At 42.6% G+C, this 12,014-nt stretch overlaps 1 protein-coding gene across 1 annotated transcript; it reads left to right on the plus strand.

Annotated features, from left to right (window-relative positions):
• Positions 1 to 233: 233 nt before the first annotated feature.
• Positions 234 to 9,093, plus strand: IL4 (interleukin 4). The gene is made up of 4 exons (NM_001003159.1): positions 234 to 431; positions 698 to 745; positions 6,168 to 6,290; positions 8,905 to 9,093. Exons 1-4 carry the CDS (start codon positions 297 to 299, stop codon positions 8,995 to 8,997), a joined length of 399 nt encoding a protein of 132 aa, NP_001003159.1. The 5' UTR covers positions 234 to 296; the 3' UTR covers positions 8,998 to 9,093.
• Positions 9,094 to 12,014: the final 2,921 nt, after the last annotated feature.

Raw genomic sequence — 12,014 nt, forward strand, 5'->3', positions numbered from 1 at the left:
TATGCTGATACTTTGTAGTTAATTTTAAAAAAAGGTTTCATTTTCCTATTGGTATGATTTCACAGGAACATTTTACCTATTTCTGTGAGGTATTTTTTCTCCTGGAAGAGAGGTGCTGATTGGCCCCAAATGACTGACAACTTGGTGTAACGAAAATTTCCAATTTCCCTCATTTTCCCTCAGTTTCAGCAATTTTAAATCTATATATATAGAGATATCTCTGTCAGAATTGCATTGTGAGCCTCTCCTAGTAAACTGATTTGTCTGCTATTGTCACTGCAAATAGAGATCTATTAATGGGTCTCACCTCCCAACTGATTCCAACTCTGGTCTGCTTACTAGCACTCACCAGCACCTTTGTCCACGGACATAACTTCAATATTACTATTAAAGAGATCATCAAAATGTTGAACATCCTCACAGCGAGAAACGTGAGTAAGCTATCTGGCACCATCTCTCCAGATGTTCTGGAGATGCCGTGGGTATTTCTTAGACTCTGAGAAGAACATCACAGCTTCCAGAGAAGTTGGTGGTTGGTGACGGACAAGGAGCAGAGTAGAGATTGCTCTGCAGCAGCGTTTCTGTCCTGAGGGATTGTGGGAAGTTTGCTTGGTCAGAGGGAGTGAGGGCTGCCCAACAAGCATCCCTCTGTACAATTGGAAGTGACTGTCTCTTGCTCTCTCTCATTCCGGGCCAGGACTCGTGCATGGAGCTGACTGTCAAGGACGTCTTCACTGCTCCAAAGGTAAGAGCTGTCCCAGCGTCCGCTTTGGCTCATGAGTGACTTGGGAGAGGAAAGCCATCCACAAGTGTCTGAACAAGAAACTCTTCTTTAAAAGAAAGTGAATAGACCCAGATGAACTAGAAGGTGTTAGAGGTTTTTAAGAATGAGAATTCTGATCTTTACTTTCAAGCATGTTTTAGTGTTTCTGGTTTCACATGGTTTAGAAGATGTGTAGTGGAGAGCTTGGATTTTGTGATCATAATTCAGACCCCGGTCAAGGAATAGCTCCTTCTTTTCCTCCTATATCCCAGCCTAGTACCGGGAACACGGGAGGTGCTCAATAAATGCTTGTTGAAGGAGAGTTTTTCCAGCCCGCACATTTCTGAAAAAAACAAATAGTGTCACGAAAATAGATATGGAGATTACAGGCTGGGGGAGCTTTCATTTTGTCTAAGAGACTTCCTACGGCAACAGAGAAGGTATCGCCAGAGCCCCTCCTTTTCCGCAGCCTGGTCACCTAACAGCCCACTGGCTCTGGGGGTGGCAATCCAAAGACCCTCGCCTGCAATGTCCTGCCAAGCCCCTTCCAGCCCAGTCTGGAACTGCCCCGCCACAGGGGGTCCCCACTCATCCCTGGCCCTAGCTGCTTGGGCATCTCGCCTTTCCGCCTCCTGTGCCATCTCACCCCCGCCCCTCTATCTTTAGTGGGAGGAGACAGATTTGACAGCTGATAGTACATTTTCTCTGACAAACATATGACTACAGCCATGTCAATAGGTTTGTGCACATCAGTTCCTGTTTTCATGGAAACACAAGACTGAGAATGAAAAACCCAAAGCTTCAATTTACCAGTGGTCTCCTAACCACCTGCTTTCCACGTGGACTAGAAGAGGATAGGGTGGCCAGGAGTAGAGCTGTGTAGGCCCAGCACCCAGGCCACAGAACAGACTCATCCTACCTTGTGAGGGAAACTTCTTCAGGCTCTGTCTGGGCTATCTCATCTCATTAAAGATTAGTCCAGGAGTCTAATATACAATAATACATAATGTAATACAGCCATATATATTATATTAATGCATAATGTATAATATATATTATATAATTTTGTCCTTTAGCATCTCATCCTGTTTCAGACTCTATCAGGAGGCTGGAAGGGCTTGGAGATTTTATACATACATGGAACTATATAATATATAAATATCATCTATCAACATTTTATATACATATGAGATAGCCAAGAGCCCACAGGGCTGTGCCTGGGTTCTTCAGATGGCACCGCACTGCTGGGAAGGCTCTATCAAAGCCAGGGATTAGGCTCCAAAGTGCCGAGTGTCTCGAAGTGACACACAGCCTGTGGCTTTAGGCACACTTTTGCTGTTAACTAGCTATGTGGCCTTTAGCCAGTCTCCATATCTCTTTGTGCCTCAGTTTCCACATTTGAAGATATGAAAGTGATTTTGAAAGTTGGTTGGAATTCAATTCCTGAGTTAGTGGAAAGTGTTAATGTAAAATGATCTAACTCTTAGTTAAAGGCAAAAACTGGTTATAGAGGAGCAATCATTCTAAGAAGGAGGGGCTGGTGGCTAGAAAAGATCCAACTCTCTGTGACTCCACTCTGAGCCATCTCTAGAAGACCAGGCCAGCCTCATCCTTGCCGAGGTGCAGGCCAAGCTGCACAACCTTTCTGCTGCTCTTGGCCATCCTCTTCATCAGTTATCACACAGGCCCCTCACTGCATGGGTAGACATCTGCTGAAACAAAGTCCCCACTGTCCTCCTTCATTCCTACCTGTCTCATATGCCTTCCTCAAAATGCTTCTATTCCAAGGATTACCAATCTCCTTGTTCTATTCTTTCTTTTCCTCAAAGACGCAGCCCTGCTTACTTATCTACTAAGATACTACAGGATAAGGAAAGGATGTTATTTTCAAAGCCCATCAATGTGGTATGTGGGTATCTTGGTGTTCCCAAAGGAAGACATCTTTCCAAAATCCACTGTATCAGTTTTCTTTCTTTGGCGGATCAAGAATCCTATTATCTTCAAGTCAGGTGGGATCCTGTTCTTGGTAGTTGCTGGAAAGAAAGTGCTCATCTAAATCCTGGACTTCACAGGCAATGTTTATCCAGCATCTCTGAAATTAAGGTGGTCTGAGAAACAGCAAAGTAGAAAACAAGCAAGCTGACTGGTCTGTGATGGATTTCTTGGGTGGACCATTAGTAGAAGGTATTTCCTACTTTCAAAGAGAGGTCAAATCCATGATTCCTCAGAATTTTACACCAACTCTCAAATCTTTTTCTTTTTTAAGTAGAAGCAAAAGATTTTCTTGTGTAGAGCATCAGCTGACTAAATGTGGGCTGAGGTGGGGATAATGAATACAACACAAACAGGACTAGATTTTTTTTTTAAGATTTTATTTATTTATTCATGAAAGACACAGAGAGAGCCAGAGGGAGGAGAAGCAGGCTCCATGCAGGAACCCAACATGGGACCTGATCCTGGAACTCCGGGATCGCACAGGACTAGATTTTTATGGCCCTAAATGAAGCTAGTCAAGAGCCATGTTAGAAATCTAACAGCATCTTTGCCAGAGAAGCAGCCCTAAATGGTGTTCCACCAATTGCTGATATCCCCATGAGTGTTAGGCTTCTATCTAGCATAGGCCTAAGTTCCCCAGTGCAGTTTCTTTTCCTGAGCAGTCCTGAACTGCAAGGTCCACCAGGCTGTCAAAGTGTGCCTCCTGAGCAAGATATTGTCAGGCAGCGAAAGCTGGTCAAGCAGATGTCAGTGGTCATTCAGTAGTTCATAGTAGGATCCTGTAGCTGCAATTTCAATGGAACTAAAACTTTAAAGTCTTAATGAAAACTGCCTTTAGAATCAGTTCTTTTAGAGTTTTTCCATTTGATTTGAACTCTTCAATTCCTTTATATCCTAATTGCCTTTGGAAAGTACATTGAAGAATTTGCCTAGAGGGTGTTTTCCTGTATTATAAGGCCATATACTCAAAACAGAGGCAGTTTAATTTCTAGGCTCCAAGCCAAAGTTTTATAAAAGTCTCATGAGATTTTGATGAAAAAATAAGCAAAGGGGCTCTTGTCTTTTTGGTCTTCCTGAACCACATTGTTCTCTCTCCAGCAGCACAGGTATGCACCTACCTGTGCACGTACAGCTTAGTGTCTGCCTTCCTCCTTAGCTTCCCCACCTCTGCTCACCTACTAACCCTCCAAAGATATGGAGATTTATGGGAGGTTTCTTGACTCTCACAGTCCAGAGATGCTTGTGTTGCTCTTTAATTTCCAACTACAATCAGAACCCGGGAGGGCTCTTGGCAAGTTCACTAAGTACATGTCCTTCCAAAGTCCTCGCCAATGGTCCATCAAGGCCCACAGGGTAAAGGGAAAGCTTGTGCAGGCTAGGATCCTGGGTCAGGATCCTACTTCAGTCTGGGTCTAGATCTTCCTGGAAAAACCCTAAAATATAAAATGCACTTCTAGAATTTTGCCTAAAGATATAAGAGATGAACACAAAGATTTACACAGATGACTCACTGCCACTTTATTTTACAGAAGCAAAAAACTGCAATGATAGAATACTAACCAATTGTGGCTCAAATATGCCTTGGGCTCCCATGTAGCTCTCAATCCCATGTTTTGTTTTGTTAAGATTTTATTTATTTTTTCATGAGAGACACAGGGAGAGAGAGGCAGAGACACAGGCAGAGGGAGAAGCAGGCTCCCTACGGGGAGCCCAATGTGGGATTCGATCCCGGGACTCCAGGATCACGCCCCTGGGCCAAAGGCAGATGCTCAACCACTGAGCCACCCAGGCATCCCATCCCATGTTCTTATATACTACTGAATGACTTAATGCTTGAACTATCTATTTTTTTTTTTTTTTTTTTTTTTTATTTATGATAGTCACAGAGAGAGAGAGAGAGGCAGAGACACAGGCAGAGGGAGAAGCAGGCTCCATGCACTGGGAGCCCGATGTGGGATTCGATCCTGGGTCTCCAGGATCGCGCCCTGGGCCAAAGGCAGGCGCCAAACCGCTGCGCCACCCAGGGATCCCCTTGAACTATCTATTGTGTGAAAAGGCTACAGAACGGTATCAACAGTTGGTCCTCGTTTTTAAAAAAAATATTTTTTTAAAATGGGAAGATATTTATCAAAGTATCAATAGCTATCTCTGGCTGGTGGGATAATGAGTGAATTCATTTTTGATGACTATATATTACCTTTACAGTAAACAGATATTTCTTTAATAATCAGAAAAAAAATGCAGTTAAACCCCCGCACCCCCCCCCCCCCCCCCCCCCCCCCCCCGTACTTCTCATATAAATCCCCAGGTGATCTTGTTCATGTACATTGTGATTCAGGCGGCTAGGGGGCAGGCTGGAGGTTCTGCATTTCTAATGAGCTCCCAGGTGATGACCATGCTGCTGCTTCCTGGCCCACACTTTGCGGGGCAAGGAACTAAAGTATGTCCTTGCAGAGGCTAGAGATAGCTTTATGGGAGCTGAATCAGGCTCAAGCTAGACCACTCCCCACATTCCTTGTTTTTGTTCTTCAGCGGAAAGCAACAGGACACACCAGGCCTGATTTAGACTAAGTCACAATGCCTCTGCCAGGTTCCCAAAAAAAGCTGTTTTCCCACCTGTACATTCCCTCTTCTAAGGCCCAGACATCTCCAGAAATAGCCATGTGACCAGACATACATCTGGGCTGCCAGTAGTTCACAGTGTTTCTGATGCTATACCTCCTAGGCCAAAGGCCTTTTCCAGAAGTTGTGTCCATGGCCCAGCTCAACTGCACCCTCTTCCAGAAGCTTCCTCTGATCTCACGCCTAGCCCTGATCCTGGCTTGCCTCTCCAGCTGTTTGGGCAGATGTCTTACCTCCTCACATAGACCCCAGGCTTTGCAGACACTTGCCACCTCCCATGGAGGGGGGTGGGGGAGCTAACTGGAGAGTGCTGCCCAAAGCACCAATATCCAGGCCAAAGGATGGACAATCATTTATTTGACGACCATGTAGGATTTCTAGGACACTTGGACTTTATTTAATACCTCTGCAATGAGACAGAGCAATGTGACTACAAGCTCACATAGGCTTGCCTGGTAGAGAGAAATAGACATCATGGGCAGAGACATATGGTTCTACATTCAAATCCCTGCTCTGTCATTTACTTAGCTGAGCACCTTTACTCGGGCAGCCTTTTAGCAAAACCGTCCAAGGGAAATGAGAAGGTTGCTGCATTTGTAGGTAATCAGGAGAGGTCATTTACTGTCATTTCATTCACATGAAAGAATTCTCTTAATACCTGATCCACAGTTGAGCAAACTCACATTTTTCCATTTGTCTTCCTGGAAAAAAGCAATCACAAGAAAAACTCTCTCCCATGTTCAAAACAGGGCTAGCACATGGCTAACTGCAATATTTATCTTTCTAGAACACAAGCGATAAGGAAATCTTCTGCAGAGCTGCTACTGTACTGCGGCAGATCTATACACACAACTGCTCCAACAGATATCTCAGAGGACTCTACAGGAACCTCAGCAGCATGGCAAACAAGGTAATCTGAATCATACCTACAGTTTGGCTCCTGACTTTTAAACATTCCTCCTTAAGAGTCATAATACCCTTGGTTAATCAACCCATTCATTCACTCAGCAAATATTTATTGAGGGTCTGTGAGTGCAAGGTGCTATTCTAGGCACTCAGGATACAGTGCCTGGTCTCACAGAATGTTCTAGTGGGAGAGTTAGAAAAGCAAACAAACATGTAATATTATGTCCAGGAGAGATAAATGCTCTGAAGAAAAATACAGGAATGAAGAATATAGAGGTCATGAGGGAGAAGGATGATTTAACAGTTGGTGACATCATCTGAGCAAACATTTGAATTAAGTGAAGGAGCAGGCTAAATGACTAGCTGGGGAAATAACATTCCAGGCAGAGGAAATAGCTGTCCAAAGGCCCTGAGGTAGAAATGAGGTTCACATGTTCAAAGATCAGGAGGAAAGACTGGGTGGCTGGATCAGATTGAGCAAGGGGGATTTTGGCAGATTACACATGGTCTTTGGTTTCTACCCCAAGTATGGCAGGACGCACCCACAGAGTTGGGAGCTGAACAGACTACAATCTGATTTATATTATTTAAAATAATCATTCTGGCTGCTGTGTGGTAAGTAAACTGAAAAGAGCTAAGCACAGAAGCAAGATGTTCTACTGGGAGGCCATCACAGTAACCCAGGTTGGAGATAATAGTAGTTTCAACAGACTGGGAGCAAAAGAGGTTGTTATGGGCAGCCCAGATGGCTCAGCGGTTTAGTGCTGCCTTCAGCCCAGGGTGTGATCCTGAAGACCCGGGATCGAGTCCCATGTCAGGCTCTCTGCATGGAGCCTACTTCTTCCTCCGCCTGTGTCTCTGTCTCTGCCTCTCTCTCTGTTTCTCATGAATAGATAAAGTCTTAAAAATAAAAAAAGACGTTGTTAGATTTGGGATATAACTAAAAATAGAGCTAAGGGGCACCTGGGTGGCTTGGTCGGTTAAGCATCTGCCTTCGGCTCCAGGTCATGATCCTTGGGTCCTGGGATCAAGTTCCACATCAGGCTCCCTGCCTCTCCCTCTCCCTTTGCCTGCTCCTCTACCTACTTGTGTTCTCTATGTCAAATAAATAAATAAAATCTTAAAAAAAAAAAACAATAAAAATAGAGCCAGAAGACCCATTGTGAGGGATGAGGGAATGAGTAAAAGGGGGCCTCTTGGTTCCCAGCCTGAGCCTTTTGGGAGAGGGCTGGTGCCCAGAAAATTGAGCGCAGAGCAGTGTTGGAGGTTGAGCAGAAGATCAGGAGTTCAATTTATCAATACTAAGTTTGAGGTACCTCTTGGATAGTCAAGTGGAGATGCTGAGATTATTGGAAAAGACTGAAGCTTTGGGGAGAAGTCAGAACTTGTTCTATAAAAGAAAGAGTCCTCAGAAGATGTTATTCAAAAGTCTTAGACCTGCATGACATAGAAAAGAGATCTAAGGACTGAGCCCAGAAGCATTCTAACATAAAGAGGTCAGGAAGAGATCCAGCAAAAAAGACTGAGAAGTAGCTGGTGAAGGAAGGGGGAAACTGGAGAGTGTATGGTGCCCCAAACAGAAGGGAAGAAACTCTTAATAAAAAGAGATCCAATGTGTCAAGTGTACCAAAAGGTCAAGTCAGATGAAGATGAGAATGGCCACTGGATCTGGAATAATAGCCTGACTGGAACAGGTTCCACAGAGAATGCTGGTAAGGAGGAGTGAAAAGAAAGGGGCAGTGAGTTCAGAAAACCCTTCTGAGGTGTTTTGCTATAAGATTGCAGAGAAACAGAACAAGAGCTGAAGGGCAGCAGTAAGGGAAGCTCTTTTGAGGTGGGGCATATGTCCAGCATGTTAATATACCAGTGGGAATGATCCAGCAGAGAGGGGAGAATTGATGGTGTAGGAAAGAGGAAGAGCTCAGAGTAGATGTTACCTAGTGCCAAATGGAAGAATTGGGGACATTCATCCCCTTGCTGAGCCTGTCACCTGATTCTTAAGGCAAAGAAAAGGAAGAGGGAGGTGACACTACACTCATTCTCTCTTTTAATCCATTTAATTATCATTTAAGTAGGCACAATTGTCCCCATTTACCCAGGGAGGAAATTGAAGCTTTTATAAATGAAGTGGTTTGTCCTAAACAATGTAATTAATAGAGCTGAGGTTCAAACTGAAGCAGTGACCTGGGGTAGGTACCTGGAATCCTTTCCACCTGAGGTGCTGTCAAGCTGGAGTGTTGCTGTTTACGGGCAGGAGGGCAAAGGAAATGAATCTCTCTCTCAGCAGTCCAGGCAGACATGCAAAAGGCCCTACACCTCATGTTATAGCCCTGAACAGTACCTAGCTGTGACATACCTTTCCGGAGTCTGCGGCACCCCCTAACGGTACACGGTTAGTGATGGTACAGTGACCAATTCTAGAAGCATAGAATTAGAATATTAGAATGTACAGAAGACCAGGAAACCATGCTGGCCTACTGGCAGAGACAGATTCTCATGCAAACTAGACTGAAGGCCTTGGTTGGAAAGAATTGTTCAGGTGACAAGTGCCAGAGGAGGCCTGACTCAGTGATCTAGCAATGCAAGCTAATGAAATGTTTTGGGTTTTTTTTTTGCAGACCTGTTCTATGAATGAAATCAAGAAGAGTACACTGAAAGACTTCTTGGAAAGGCTAAAAGTGATCATGCAGAAGAAATACTACAGGCATTGAAGCTGAATATTTTAATTTATGAGTTTTTAAATAGCTTTATTTTAAAAATATTTATATATTTATAACATAATAAAATAAAATATATATAGACTCTAACAGCACAGTGTCACTTCAATGGCATTGGCTATATTTACTTGACAACTTTTGGGGAAACCAATTTAATTTACTAAGAGACTAAAATTGGTATAGAAGTAAAAGAAGAAAAATCATTCCCCTCTCAAGGAGTTCCCTTTCCAGAGCAGGACATAATGTACAAAATGATTAAAGACTACAAGGCCATGCAAGATGTACATGATAGGAGAGCTTGCAGAGTGGGTCCATGAGTACTACTACCTACCAACTAATGTTGAATGAAAAAAGGCATTGGGGCACTTTGAGAGGCTCAGTTGGTTAAGCATCTGCCTTCAGCTCAGGTCATGACCCCAGGGTACTGGGATTGATCCCTGCATCAGACTCCCTGGTCAGCACAGAGGCTGCTTCTCCCTCTCCCTCTTCTTGCTGCTCCCTCTGCTCGAGCTGTCAAATAAATAAATAAATAAAATATTTAAAAATTAAATGAATTCAAAATTAAATTTAATATAAAATTTAATATAAAAAGGTGTTAACTGAATGCTGAAAACATTCCTCTCCCACTGGCACACGGTTGTCACACTGAGTCTAAGATGGGAAAATGGAGCTCCAGCACACTACATGGCTCTGCACTGAACAACATTTAAAGTCCAGATAAACAATGAGAGACTCCTAAGTCTGGAAAACGAACAAAGGGTTGCGGAAGGGGAGGCGGGAAGAGGGATGGGGTAACTGGGTCATGGGCACTAAGGAGGGCACTTGACGGATGAGCACTAGGTGTTATACTGTATGTTGGCAAATCGAATGTCAATAAAAACAAAACAAAAAAAATAAAGTCCTGATAGTGTAAATTCCCTTGATTTTTAAGTCTTAGGACCAACCACCAGACAAAGCACAATTTAACTGTAATTATAGAACAGACTAAATGCTATCAACCTAATGACACAAAAGATACAACTGGAAATGGTTGATAGGTAAAAGCAGAAGGAAAGAAAGGTAGCTCACTTGGGGAAGGGATTAGTTGAACAATATTGTCTAAAGATGATGGAATAAGAACAAGAGATTTAAGTATTCAAATTTGCACAGGTAATACAAGATCTGAAAATAAATTCACTATAAAAAATGTGGAAGGGGTAGTACAAATGAAGTGAACCCTCACTTTTCAATACAGAAATTAACACACAATATCCAAGGTTGGAAAATCAAAAACCAGTTGGCAGGGGTGGTCACTAGATGATGACTGTTGCAGCTGGGGATGGGGTACATTGGAGCTAATTATACTACTGTGCTTTTATACACATTTATAAGTTTTCATAACAAACAGTGGGGAAAAAATCCCATAGTGAGTGACTGAGAAATCTGTGGAACTATGCTAGTAGTAGAGTAGCAAACTATAGCTAGTAGCAAAACCATAAATATTACAAACAAAAGGGAGGGTGGTTTGTTGGGAATGGGTCTTGGAATAAGGATCAGTGAAAGCAAGACAGAAGACTGTTGGCTTTCCATGTTAAGTATCTACCCAAGAAAACTGAAAACTTACGTCCACACAAAAATCTCTCCACCAATGTTCATCACAGCATTATCCATAATAGCTAAAAGGTAGAAACATCCCAAATGTCAATCAACTGATGAAAGAAAGTGTGGTATTCCCATGCAACAAAATGCTACTTGGCAATAAAAACAAATGAAGTATCAATACACGCTACAATATGGATGAACCTTAGAAACACTAGGGTAAGTGAAAGAAGACAGATACAAAAGGCTACATGATTCCATTTATATGAAACATCCAGAAGTGGCAAATCAAAAGTAGATCAACAACAGCCAAACTACAGGAAGAGCCCAAGTGTCTGTTGACTGAAGAGTGGGTAAAGAAGACACACACACACTGGAATCCTATTCAGCCATCAAAAAGATGAAATCTTGCCATTTGCAATGATATGGTTGGAGCTACCAAAATAAGTCAGTCTGAGAAAGAAAAATACCAAATGGTCTCACTCATATGTGGAATTTAGAAAGCATAACAGATGAACATAAGGGAAGGGGAAAAAAAGAGGGAAGTAAATGTTAAGAGACTCTTAACTGTAGAGAACAAATTGAGGGTTGATGGAGGGAGGGAAGCAAGAGGTAGGCTAGAGGGGTGATAGGTATTGACAGCACTTGTGATAAGTACTGGGTGCTATAAGTGATGAATCACTAAAATTGTACTCCTGGAACCGGTATTATGCTATATATTAACTAGAATTTAAATAAAAATTTGGAGGAAAAAAATTGAGGTAAAAGTAGAATGCCAGTTGCCAGGGGCTGAGGGGATAGAAGACTAGGGAGTGACTCCTAATGGACACAGGGCTTCCTTTAGGAGAGAGGAAAATGTTCTCATATTAGATAGAGATGACAGCTGTGTAACTGTGAATATACTAAAAACCACTGAATTGTATACTTTAGAAAGACAGATTTGATAGTATATTAGTATAGTTTCAGTATATATCTTAATAAAGCTATTATTTTAAGTAGGAGAGTAAACAAAAACAGTGGCAAGTTGTTGAAACTTGCCCTTTGAAGCCAAGTTTTCTGCAAGACTATGGATGTAGTAACAGTGAATGAGCACTCGCGTTTCATCCTCGCTTACACATATGTGACAAAAATTAATACTAGTACTAAAATTATACCAAAACATGTAACATCTTTTTAACCCTCTCAAAATAAGGGAACAAATCAAAAGCTTAAAGTCTCACCCTGACCACAGCCAGTTTCACCCTGCCCACATAAAATACCAGCATGCCAAGGGCAGCAAGTAACTAAGAGAGTCATGGAGCCTTCTAAGGCCACACTGAAAACTTTAGTTTCCTTTCTTCTTTGATTGAGACTCATTTGCATTCAATGGCTAATGTGAGCTGTAGTCTGCCACAGGATATGAGTTGTGGGTTATATTTGTGTACGGGGCCAGG

Source organism: Canis lupus, chromosome 11, assembly GCF_011100685.1.
Source record: "Canis lupus familiaris isolate Mischka breed German Shepherd chromosome 11, alternate assembly UU_Cfam_GSD_1.0, whole genome shotgun sequence".
In the NCBI taxonomy this organism is placed as follows: Eukaryota; Metazoa; Chordata; class Mammalia; order Carnivora; family Canidae; genus Canis; species Canis lupus.